Below are 13,594 nucleotides of genomic sequence, written 5' to 3'. Positions count from 1 at the left end.
GTGTCGCTCGATGAATTATATTCGAGCAATGAAACGAAAGAACGAAAACAATTAGAAATTAATATGCAAAACGTTCTTTCGCCTTTCATCAAGCTTCGTTCGAGCATCATAACCTGTACCTAAAAAGCTACATTTAAAAAGCTATAGAAAAGGATGGCTGCTCTTTTTTTCCATTAACTTGAATAAACTAATAAAAACCAACTGAGAATCAATGGAAATCGAACGAGTTTTTCGAAAGTCCTACAAATTCATAGTCAACTAATTTAAATCCTAAGATAATTTTAGTATTTTCGTGAGTTGCGCGTTAAAAGGAAACGATTGACACGATATGTAGCATTTCGTGAAACGTGGCTTTGTCAGGAACGCGCCATACAGACTTTGGAAATAACTGTTATTTTTGGTTGCTGATTTCATCGGTTGGTCCATCGATGAAAGAAACGGATACGAACACGACACTGACTGTCCCCAGGTCAATGATTTTATCGCAACCGATATGTCACTGAAACACGCCCAGGTAAGCATTTAACGAGGAATGCGGGATCTATAACGAGCACCGCTATTGTCAGCAATTTTCTTAGTGAACTCCCGCGCTCCGTGCGCGTTGGCTAATATCAGATTATGAGATTTCGCAACAGACAGCACGATCGTTGAACTTTCGCAATAACGTGTGCAGCGCGCACACACGAGAGCCTAGACCATTGTACGTAACATTAATTTCACATAATCTAGATTGATCGTTCGACGGGATAGAAACGAATCTATACAGCCTACCAGTATTTGTATATACTTAGATATATTCAAGTTCAACCGACCACGACAATGAATGAACACGAGATTAGAAATAGAATATCTTGATTAGTGCAACACGCACGAGAATTATTCCCGATTCTGAATCATATCGGAGAAAATCTGTCACGGAAGAAGGATTCGTTTATCATTTTCTTGCATCTACACTTGCACCTACCCGTTAAGTAGTCGGACACTTTCATAGATCTGTGGTAGCAGCGTATAAACTTTAACAAAGTGCGTACAATTAATGGTAAATTAATAAGCAAAGATTAGATGTTGGTTTTTCGAAGTTTATCCATAATTTTGCAATTAAGCTACGCATCCTGTAAGAACTAAGCATGTGTTTTTATACTCTTTGTCGCTAGCGTACATCAATTACCAGAAATAATAAAATTTACAGAGTTTCCATTAGAACGTTCCACATAATTCGAGAACAATGCAATCTTCTTGAAAAGCGTGTCCATATTCTCGAGATTCTATCTAGCTGAGTTCAGAATTGTTTGATGCTGTAAGTTGAATCATTTAATTAGCAGAGGTAAAGGAACGTGGCGATTGAAGTTAATAAATCGCAATTAAAGTGTTTTCTAGGTTCGCGTCTTGCCCGATACGATCTTTCAGAATGAAAACACGCTATAAATGGCTACCGTTCTTTAAGCGTAGCCACTCGAGCGTTTGAATCATCCGTGCTGTGTCGCAATCGTTACGAACTTCGCATTTAACAATCCGTATCTATGTAGTTTAACTAATTAACGAAACCGTCAATGAAGAAAATTGGCAGTAGTCGTTGCGTGAAACTTTATTGCATCAGCTGGATATATAGCGCGTAATAATCATTAAAATTGTGATATCAAACAGGTCATACTACTGATCTACTGTAGTAATCGTATAAATGCAAAGATACAATGGCTCACTTATAGAAACCTTTCATGAACAATAATTCAATACGCTGTCAGTCAATTCCATGTCGAAAATATCCTTCCATTTGATTTTCCGATAAAATCTATATTTCTGTCAATTTAAAAAATATTAAAAATATTAATTAACATCAACCAACACGCGTAACAAGTAGACTAATATTATTCGTTTCTTACAAAACATTGTTCATCGCAGATCTTCGAATCTGTCAGGTTATTTGTTATAAATGATTAAAAATTATTTGGTTACTGGCAAACATTATCGACAGCAAAATTTTATTCCTGTTACCTTCGACCGTCGTCAATTTTTATCCACATACTACTAATAATACTGAACTTGAAATACTTGCGTGAGTCATTGTACTTGCATACGTTCTGAGATCGAAGATTACGCGTATACTATTATATTACAAGGAATATCGATATTCAAAATTGCTATCGGTATTAAATATCGTAATTCGCAATTTAATTGTCTCTGTTGTTTTCATTTTAAGAACAAGATCCCTCGACGACGCGATGCGCTGCCTGATTCGCTAGAAATCTTTCTACTCTTTCCCTGAATTCCCTGCTGGACTCTGGCAGTGGTAACCTTGGTCCCGAATTCCTCAGGCTGTGTAACGTTGTTAAATTTTGCAAACTTTCAGACAATCTTCGATCGTGATCCAAAATGTCCGGTCTTGGAGCTGGTTTTCTCTTACCCGCTGCTGTTTCGTCCAATTTTTTGTCTCCAGCTGTTCCATTCACGTAGCTGCTTTCTGGCAACCGATTCATCATCCCTCGCAACGCTATTCTAGCGCTCAGTGCAGACCAAAATGCTTCGAGGAGAGACGCCACCAACACGTTAACTGTGAGTAAGATCTTAGTATGCGAGGACTGGTGATGATCTCTGTACAAGAATGACATCATTCTGCTCTTGATCGTTTCCAAGGATTCTTCGGTAACGTTATCCGAATCTTGCGAATTCTCTTCGTCTTTGGAATCACTGTTGGTGAACGATCTACTAGGACTTTCGGTCTCGCCTTCCTCAGGATCGATCGTCGAAGTTCTCAAGATGTACCCAGATATGTTGGACATGTTATCAAATACAATGCCAGGCATGGGAGAGTAGAGACGAATCTTTGGAGATTGATCATAGATTCTACTGAGATTGAAATTATCTTCGCTGAGTAACATCGTCTCGTTTAACAGAGTATCGTTCTTCAGATCAGAATGATCTCGCGGCTGCTCGAGAATTCGTTCCAGCGACCACAAAGAGCTTCTACTCTCCGCGGCGGCCGCGATGTCGAACACTGTGGCGATGAAGCAGAGGATTGCTGCTATCAAGGAGAACAGACTTCCGTAAAAGAAGATAGCGATGTTCCTATCGATGTACCATCTTCTCCAGGCGAGTAGACCGGTCACGAAGGGAACCAAACACGCAACCGATAAGATTGGACCTTGAAGAGATAAGGCCAAGCTGCCTAGCAGAAGGGAAAGTGCGCCCAGACCAAAATGCACGAAGGACAAACCTCCCACGGTCGATGCCGAATAACGTCGTTCGGATGGGTACAGAGAAGACAAAGCTGGCTTCGTTTTCACCTTTATCACATACACGTTCTCCATCATTGTTCGCTCGGCGAATTTTATATAAACGGTTTTTTGTTACAAACCAGGACTGAGACTATTCACGTTAGAAAGGTTAGCACGCAGAGCTTTTCGATAGGATTAGTGAAAATTCGGTTGTATTTGCCATGGTGACCCATGGCCGATGACACTGTATTTCCCAGACGTGAATACGTGACTACGATATTAACCTGGATACCTCGAACGGAAATTGCTTTGTACTTCCTGCTGTTTCGGAACCAAAGGCACTTGACCGTGAACGAAATATGTATACCGACTGTTACGAAGACACGAAAGAGATATCAATGGTGTTTGAAAGGCAAAGCTCTGAAAGACGGCACACGGATCAGACGAACGTTCATAGCGAAGATTGCTGCTTGTTTCGCTATCTTAACTCGCAATCGTGGTCGTTGGATGACTGCAACTCGGAATTGCTGAAACGTTAATTCGGTCGAAATCGACGACGATTTCCGTATGGGTAGAAGCAAGCAGCCGGTCAATTATGCTAAACGCTTGAATTTCATTGAAATCTTCGTCGCGGCGTCGCGTGAATTTCTTCCTGGCTGTCGTCGAACACAACGAATACGCTTGTGCAATTCGTCTCGAACAATGGAACGAGGACGAAAACTGAGGGAGAAAGAAGAGCCACACAACCGCGACTGTATCCAATAAGCGTGAACGCGAAACGGTAAATAGGTTTAACAACCTGACGCGTCGTCGTTGCTACAACTTCTTTTTTTCTCATACGTCTATGGTGGTAATGCGAACATTACGCAATAGCAGTTGACTATGAAGCGATGCAATTATCTCGTTGCACGCGCGTATCGACGTTCTCTGGCTCGGCTTTTCTCAGACACCGTTTTCACCGATTTCTTGCCTCTTTGTGCCAGCCGCTCTGGATTTTCGATCTCATGGGAAATCACTGATCCAGTTTCCATCCACGAGAACTGTCTACTCTGTCGCCGATCACGAGCGATCAATAAAATCGTCGTCTTGATCGTTCTTCGAACTTAGCTCAGCCTTCTCGTTGACTTCTTTCGACCGGTTGTTTGTCGGTTAATTGAGACCATTCGTCCACACGATGAATGGAGTAATTAACGTGATTAACATGATCGGAAGGCAAGACAGCGACTGATCCTTTTCAGACGATTATTTCCAATCGAATAGCTGCTCTTTTCGCTTAACGTCTCACTAAATGTTAACGAAACACGCATTTCCTTCACTTTACGAATTTTACTTGAACGCGTGTAAGTCCAATATTTAATTATAAGAGTTTGTCGATTTGAGAAGTTGATGGCAGAATTCACGAGAGCAGATGATTGTCCGCGAAAGACACCTCGGTAGAGACTGAGCTGCGAACGAAGACTAGTTCGTGTTAAAATTACTATGAGATCCTGAACGGACCTCCCACGCGGTCGGTTTGCAGTGAAAGGGACAACAGAGAACGACGGATAGATGAACCTTCGCGTTGTTTTAAGCCTTCTTCACACCACTTTCCACGCTCGTAAAACGATGTCACGCTTGCAGACAAAAAATGCATCTGTCATATCTTGTTTCTTTATATAAAAAGTTGTATGTTAAATAGTGTCAAGGCTCAGGATCAAATACCTCGTCATTTTATATTTTACAGGCAACTCGGTGAGAGTAAGTACATCCTGGAATCTACATGAAGGACTTACGCTAACCTTTACTCTTCACCATAGAAATACACGGGCTTGGCAGCCGACCTTTTCTCCCAAGCTCAATAGGCCCGCACGCTATTAATAATATTGATCAATCCAATTTGACAATGATAGTACCGAGTCACTTTAATATTTTTTGCGAATGGTCTTTTATTAATAACGCTTCGTTAAACTTAGTATCTAAAATGAAAACGATATCAAATTATCGAAATATTATTTGTTTTGTCGACCATTAGCGGAGAATCGCGATCTCAAGGAAGCGCGTCAACGGGAGTCGTAAACTCCCGTTACGATTTTACAATCGACGCTACGAAATTGATCGATCCTCTATTTCGATTAGGATAATAGAGGTAGTTTAATGAGCATAATGCTCGATTAACAGTTCAAAGATAGTATATATTTCCAACAACTTTGCAGAGAAGATAGTTACGCTGGTACGTAAGGTATAAGTCAAGTAGGTGAATGATTGAAGGGTGGAAACCCGATAAAAAGATGTTGACTGTTCTAAAGTCGATGAACCAGTGAAGTCCGGTGACGATACAGAGGAAAACTCTTGCTCGGTGGTGATTGCCCTACCACTGGTCGCTTGCGGGTAGAATAACGGGAAACATGAGAAAACCTATGTTTGAAGCAGCAATAACTATAAGGAACCTCTTGACTCGAAGATCTTTTGTGCCACTTAACGGTAAATAGAAAAGCCTCGTTTTATGACAGTCCCTTAGGATTACTGTAATCCGCTTAATTCTATGTGCCCAGCTAGTGACCTCGAACGTGAAGAGTCACCGGACGTAACAACATGAGTAATCAAAGATAGATATAAATAATGAAGAAATGTTGACCGAATTAATATCGTGAATCCAGTGCAGAGATCTTGACTGTTTTGTTGTAGTCGTAGAACCAGTGAAGTCCGGTGACGATACAGAGGAAAACTCTTGCTCGGTGGTGATTGCCCTACCACTGGTCGCTTGCGGGTGGAATAACGGGAAACATGAGAAAACCTATGTTTGAAACAGCAATAACTATAAGGAACCTCTTGACTCGAAGATCTTTTGTGCCACTTAACGGTAAATAGAAAAGCCTCGTTTTATGACAGTCCCTTAGGATTACTGTAATCCGCTTAATTCTATGTGCCCAGCTAGTGACCTCGAACGTGAAGAGTCACCGGACGTAACAACATGAGTGATCAAAGATAGATATAAATAATGAAGAAATGTTGACCTAATTAATATCGTGAATCCAGTGCAGAGATCTTGACTGTTTTGTTGTAGTTATAGAACCAGTGAAGTCCGGTGACGATACAGAGGAAAACTCTTGCTCGGTGGTGATTGCCCTACCACTGGTCGCTTGCGGGTGGAATAACGGGAAACATGAGAAAACCTATGTTTGAAGCAGCAATAACTATAAGGAACCTCTTGACTCGAAGATCTTTTGTGCCACTTAACGGTAAATAGAAAAGCCTCGTTTTATGACAGTCCCTTAGGATTACTGTAATCCGCTTAATTCTATGTACCCAGCTAGTGACCTCGAACGTAAAGAATCACCGGACGTAACAACATGAGTGATCAAAGATAGATATAAATAATGAAGAAATGTTGACCTAATTAATATCGTGAATCCAGTGCAGAGATCTTGACTGTTTTGTTGTAGTCGTAGAACCAGTGAAGTCCGGTGACGATACAGAGGAAAACTCTTGCTCGGTGGTGATTGCCCTACCACTGGTCGCTTGCGGGTGGAATAACGGGAAACATGAGAAAACCTATGTTTGAAACAGCAATAACTATAAGGAACCTCTTGACTCGAAGATCTTTTGTGCCACTTAACGGTAAATAGAAAAGCCTCGTTTTATGACAGTCCCTTAGGATTACTGTAATCCGCTTAATTCTATGTGCCCAGCTAGTGACCTCGAACGTGAAGAGTCACCGGACGCAGTGCAGAGATCTTGACTGTTTTGTTGTAGTCGTAGAACCAGTAAAGTTTGGTGACGATAATGTCGCAGAGGAAAACTCTTGCTGGGTGTTGGTCGCCCCACCACCGGTCGTTTGCGGGTGAAAATCCTGGGAAACATGGGACAACTCATGTTTCCCCACATTTTACCTGATGGAGCAATAACCATAAAGTTTCATTTTGCTTCAAAGGCGTTTTATACCACATAACGGTATTAACGGTCAAATCGAAATGCTCAGTTTTAAGATAGTACCTTATGGTTATTACGGTCCGACTAATTATATTGACATAGCGAGTGGTTGCCTCGACCGAGAGACAGATTTCGGGTTAGGCAAAGAGTCACCGGACGAAACAGTATTTTATAAAATATTGCAACAATGTTAATATCGTTACAAAACCAAATTAAAAAATATTGACAATATTATAAAACACATAAAAATAAATCCTACTAATAAATGTTACTTTGTAAAGTATTATAAAAACAATTGACAATATCATCGATCGTGCACGAGCGTTTTTAGAATAATCTAAATGTAATTTCGTTACGCATGTGTTACCTCGAAAAAAGAATTTGGCCGATGAAGAAATTTTCCATCGACGCTAGTTTACAGCGTTTCATGCGAAGACAATTCCCAACAACAGGGATTAATTAATTTGATCGCGCTGTTTTATCAGAACGACTAAAAGAAAGGTCAACAGAGATCATTACGATCTGACGGCAGAGTATCTTTAAAATATTTCAGATACGTTTTGTACTTTATTCTTCAACCTTCTACAAACAATTGAGCAGTTTCATAATATATACCGCGTCGATGGGTGAACAGAACATCAAAGTGGCAACGGGGAAAGGTTCGATGATTCATAGCGTATTCGAAAAGAGCGACAAAAGAGGAACAAAAATGACACGTGCCGAAACGTGTCCTGTGAATAACTAGGCACGTGTGTACCTCTGTTTTCCAAATCAATTTCTAAAGATATCCTCGCGGACACTTTTAATGCCCTATACTGACTCATGCATTGATAATGTTCGTTGCACGTTTAACCTTTAGGTAAATGCATAATTTTTCCAAATACGATAAACTTGTTTGAAAATGAAATTACAAACATCATATTCCTTAAGAAAAAGAAGAAAGTAAGTAGAGAAGAGAATTTTCGTATATGTACAGCGCATACGTACAATGCATATCGATAATTTGACAACCGGAGAATTGAGAAAAAGTCAGGAATCGAAAGAATTGTGGATCTTTTTAATAGATTCTATTTAAAACATGAGTCGTGGAACTTTTTCAGAAAACGTTCTCACATTATGAAAGTCGTGGAAAATAAAAGTTCTAACTTGAATAGAACTCATAAGATACAAAGATAAACATTTTTCCGTAACAGTGACGATGCTGTTGCAAAGGAAAACTCTTACTTGATCGCTCCACCACAGCTCGATTGGAATTGGAATCTCGGGAAACATGCGATAACCTATGTTTCCCCAAATTTTATTTGATGGAGCAATAAACATAAGGAACCTCTTGACTCGAAGGTGTTTTATACCATCTAACGGTCCTAACGGTAAATAAAAAAGCCTCGTTTTATGACAATTCCTTAGGATTATTGCGATCCGCTAAACTCTATGTGCACGCTGATGGCCGTCTCGAACGTAAAGAGTCACCGGACCTAACAGATATTTTCTTACAACGAAACATACACGTTCGAACGAAAGAATTTCTTTTAAACGCGAAAGATGATTATTTATTTCGGTCGGTGGAAAAAATTATATATAAAACACGGACGAGAAATATGTAAACCTGGTACTTATCGCAAGAAAGGGGAAAAGTTCACTTTCTCGATCTTCCGGAACAGAATTCTTCTGTCATTGATAAATCATTCGAGCGGAAAATCCGCTACGCTTTCCTGCAAACTGATCGCAATTCCTCAGAGAATAACAACGAATTACCGCTTAATAGAGGTGAAAAGAAACGCGTTCGATTCGATTCTCAAGAAAATACACCTGTCATATATGAATATCATCCGGACTGTGGTATATTCACTTTCTTGCCATTTATTAAAACGAAACTATATTAACGATGAGGCACATTATTAGAAAAAAAAGTGGGTGTCGTATTATCGGTACTTTTCCTGTCCTTGATTTATAATATAGGACGAACATTATCCTCGTGTTCTAGCACATTCTCCCAAGCATTTTTACCCTAACTACTTTGAAAGAACTAATTCCATTCGTTGGAGCATGAAAGCAATAACTTGTTGCAAAAACTAAACGTTATTACATAATAGCGAATCGATGATCCGCGAAGTCGCGCATTTACCCGGCGTTAAAGTCTCCGCGCACGTAATTTCTCCAAAAACTTGCGCCCAGGCTCGTCGAATTTACAGTCGGAATTTTAACACGTCGGTTTCCTCCCTATTCCTTGAAATGACTTTTCGGCCGTTAACATGACGCTCGGTAGTACGTATGAGCTAACAGTGTATTTGGTGCATGAAGAGTGAAAGATAAAGAGCGTGTTTGTGAGCGACACGCGTTTGTGTTGGAGCAGCTGTTACGATTGGGGCACGCGTCTCAACGGTCGCAGCAGCTGCCCAGAAAATTATCTATAGTAACCTCGACTGAAGTTCCCTCATGATGTTCACGTGATGAATTCACCGTATGTCTTATATAAGTTTACGACAAATATTCTATTTCTAAGAAAACAACGTCGATTTAGCAAAAAAGAATCAAATTTCGATTTAACAAATGGTCAATGATAAGTAACTACTTCGTTTCATGAATGATATTATTTTTCGTAATCTCTTACGATATATAGATACCTTAAAAGATTAACATAATTCTACACACAATAATGTATAAAACTGCAAGAGTGCACTTCATAGAGATCATCGAAATATCATATTTGAACAGGTAATTACCTGTTACATTAATAAGTCGAGAAATTTATAGTTTGGTAAAAATCCTACGTATGTGGATCACCGTTCACATTGTGTACTAATTTTCTACTACACATATGTTTATAGTAAATAACTTGCAACCTCTATATGCATTTCAAAATTGGTTTGGAACGTTATCAATAAAACAATGATATTATCGTACCTCGTTGCGGTGCTAGTGAAAATGTGCATAAAGTAATGTTCATAAAAATTACATATTTCGTATACATATTTTGTGAAATGCATCCAAAGGGAAAGCATCGAAGAATTTCATTTTTAAACTACCGAAATTAAAATATAGAGCGGTATTTAAAATTTAAATGTCGCGGTAGAGGTGGAAAGGTCGAATAAATTCCGCAACACACTATCGGGGGTAGTAGCGACACAGAAAACGTTAGAAAGGACTATAGGCGTCAGAGTCCCCACCCTGTGATGCGACACCAGGTTTGCATTATGTGAACCCTCGGACAACCCCTCAGGTAATACGTACACACATACACGCTTGCGTGATGGAAACGGTCGAAGAAACGCCCTTCGTATTGTACACATCTGCTCTTGAGGGAACTCATGTGGCAGTTCGTTGGAAGCAACCGTAGCGTACGGATCGAACGCATTTCACCACTGAACTTTGCTCAACGGAGTCGTCGACTTTTCGAACAAATTACGAACTAACTTTTTTACCGTTACGAAGGAAACTTTGGACAAACTATTTCTTACCATTTTTGTGAATATTAAAAAAAAATAGTTAAGAAAGATTGAAGATCGGAGTGTCTTAAATCGTGAAAGCAAGGAAAGACAAATTGAAAAAAGAAAATGTGCATCAGACACTGTATCTCGAGCCAAGACATCATCTCACCACCTAGGCAAACAGTAACATTCTCCCTGGAAACTTGGATATCGCCTACCTACGTCAGCACCGCTTTCCTGATTCTCGTCAGACCAAGAAACGTAAATCGGAGGATGTAATCCTCCGGTTTATGATCAAACCGTAAACCAAAGCCACTAGAAATACTAAATGCGCGTGACGATCGTCAGGCGCGTCTCGATAAATACTCGTTCATTTACATCCAGTGTCGCACGCGGACTGTTAAAGATAGCGTGCCTCGTGAAATTAAGTGAAACGGGCACCAAGCAAAGTTGCAACCTGGAAAGGATAAAACGATGGATCAAATAACGGAACTAGCTCCTGTGCATTGTTACACGAACCCCTCGTTTTGCCGCCAATCGGAATACATACCCGAGGATCATTCCGATGATCTACCACCACCACCTCAATTTCAAAGTGGTGACGATTTACCACCACCACCTCCGCCGTTGCAATTGCAATGCAACGTCGGTCAAAGTAACCCTGCGTTTCAAGAACCTACCGAGAATAGAATCGAAAACAGCGACGGTAAAGACAACAGATATTGTTACCTCGAGAATAACAGCAGTGCTGCGCATCGAAGATATGGAAGCGTTCCAGTGGAGGGACACCGCGCGATATACAGCCAAAGGTCAAGGTACGAGTACATACAGGACGAGCAGAGGGATCAGATACAGAGGAGGGGTTCTTTGAGGTACGAGTTCATTCCACACCAGCAGGTGCAACAACGTTCTGCACCGGCGACCAACCAAGACGACGGTAGGGAACTGCAGATGCAAAGTTGTCGGAACAACGGCGGCAGATACGCCGTTGTACCGGGTGATCATGATTACCAGGACGAAGAAATCGAGTGGAACAGCGCAAAGCACGTGTCGTCGTTGCGGAGTCATATTAACACGCCACAGGGTAAGTTAGGCGAGATTAACAGGCGTACGAAGCCTCGAAATCCTATTGCAATTTTCTCGCAGCCATGGCAATAAAATAGCAACACGTGTTATTAGGTCGTTATACCAGAGTGCCTTTGCAAGAAGAAGACCCGCCAGCTCTACCGGAACGAAACGCCCAGGAGCTGTCCGTTTCCCCGAGAAATAACTTGGCCACGCAAAAACTGCACGAGATATTGACTACTCCGAGGAAGCCTCGATCCAGGTCCGAGGAGAGGACTCTATCTCCAAAGAGACAACAATCGTTCAATCAAACCGGTACACCACAAAGAAGAGCACTCACACCAGGTGGTTCCCCAACTGGTACGCATACGTTTGACAAGTATTGACTGCGTCTTAAAAGATCGCCAGTTTTTCTTATCAATAGCTGTAGATATAAATAAATTTGCATTCCACGAAAACGTAGGTCGAACGTTCAGTCCTACTCGTTGCACGCCTCAAGGAACTCCACAAAATCGTACGTTCTCTATGAGACCTCAAACATCCACCCCGAACAAAGAGCCATCGGCACGAAGATGTCTACCGTTATTGGAAAACCCGACTCGACAACAGGATCTCTGTCCAGCCAGCAACTGTGGAAGACTACGATACGTTAGCACGGCACCGATCGACCTTGTCACGATGGGTCACGGTGATCCACCGCCTCGTTACGCGTACGTGGAAAATGGACCAGAATCTATGCCGATGGTGTCCGGTTCACCTAGGTATCAAGTGATACCTACAGGACAGAAAAGGAACGGATATCAAAGCGTAGAAAGTGCTTTTATTGCTAGAACCGCGGTGGTGAGTAAAATACGTTACCGATTGCGTAACCACGTAATAGAGAATGACACGATCCTGTGGTTTATTTATACAGGTACCACCACTGTCACCACCCAACAGTGACGCAAATACAACCTTGGCCAGCGGCTTGGAGAAAAACGACAGAAAAAACGCGCCACTCTTATTAGTTTTGGTTGGTATTTTAACCTGCGGTTTGGCCCTGTACTTGTCTTGGACGCAGGGAAGAAGGTAATTACGCACGGGCAAGAAATCCCAAGTTAAAAGAGTGTTTACACATATCCTTATTTTCCAATGAAGCGACTTTTTCTCAAGTTCTACATTTCACCTTCGTAGTATCAAATTTTTCTAGTCATACGAAAGTATTGCTTAATTGTACGCTACTTAATATGCTTGAACCTAATTAAGTAGCATCTAAATACTAATACTAAATTCTTTAGCCACTGCATATCGAAAATGTCGTAAACATCGTCAAGTTCTAAACGTTGACGTTCATTCGCAGATATTATTACGACAGTGCCGCGGGTTGCGGCGTCTGCTGTGCCTTAGCTGGCGCCTGCAGGACACTACGAAAGACTTGGACAGGACTTGGGCTTGCAGGATTATCGGCACTGAGCTGTGCAGGACTTTTGCTACTTGCTGCCAAATCCCCTAAATCTGGCACCCCTCTCCACGATGTCACGGCCGGTGCTTTGTGTGGAGTTTCCTTACTAGGTGCTATTTTGGCGCTATTCGCGCTTCTGTCACCAAGGTGCAATTTAGGACGACACAGAAGGGTGCATTCCTGGATTCCTCGGCTTTCACCCTGATTTTCGCATTCAGATTGTCTAATCGCGTGTTCTCGGTATATATAGAATATAATATAGAATATAATATAGAATATAATACGAATTATATAGAATATAATGGCGAATTTCAGCAATTCGAAATTATGTCAGGGTCAAGGTCTTCGGTGATTTCACTAATCGTGCAACCGCCGCTTGGCCTTAGTTTCAATGATATACGTAAAGGTATTTTCGATTTTACATATACTTCTAAGGTTTGGGATAGATTTGCGGTAGATTCTGATTTAAAATATCTGTAATTTAGGAATATGGCATGCAGTATTCAAAGTAATTTTGCGTAAATCCTTGAAACTAAAGA

At 41.0% G+C, this 13,594-nt stretch overlaps 2 protein-coding genes across 2 annotated transcripts; one reads left to right on the top strand and one right to left on the bottom strand.

Annotated features, from left to right (window-relative positions):
• Positions 1 to 1,753: 1,753 nt before the first annotated feature.
• LOC139991353 (uncharacterized) lies at positions 1,754 to 4,680 on the bottom strand. Its single transcript, XM_072011337.1, has one exon. It carries the CDS (start codon positions 3,306 to 3,308, stop codon positions 2,193 to 2,195), a length of 1,116 nt encoding a protein of 371 aa, XP_071867438.1. The 5' UTR covers positions 3,309 to 4,680; the 3' UTR covers positions 1,754 to 2,192.
• A 5,339-nt stretch (positions 4,681 to 10,019) lies between these two features.
• LOC139991442 (uncharacterized) lies at positions 10,020 to 13,308 on the top strand. Its single transcript, XM_072011498.1, has 5 exons — positions 10,020 to 11,633; positions 11,729 to 11,974; positions 12,078 to 12,454; positions 12,528 to 12,682; positions 12,954 to 13,308. Exons 1-5 carry the CDS (start codon positions 11,024 to 11,026, stop codon positions 13,258 to 13,260), a joined length of 1,695 nt encoding a protein of 564 aa, XP_071867599.1. The 5' UTR covers positions 10,020 to 11,023; the 3' UTR covers positions 13,261 to 13,308.
• The last annotated feature ends 286 nt before the right edge of the window (positions 13,309 to 13,594 follow it).

This window comes from Bombus fervidus, chromosome 10 (genome assembly GCF_041682495.2).
Source record: "Bombus fervidus isolate BK054 chromosome 10, iyBomFerv1, whole genome shotgun sequence".
Lineage (NCBI taxonomy): Eukaryota > Metazoa > Arthropoda > Insecta > Hymenoptera > Apidae > Bombus > Bombus fervidus.
Note: the sequence above shows the minus strand (reverse complement) of the source record. Positions and strands in the feature narration are given on the sequence as shown.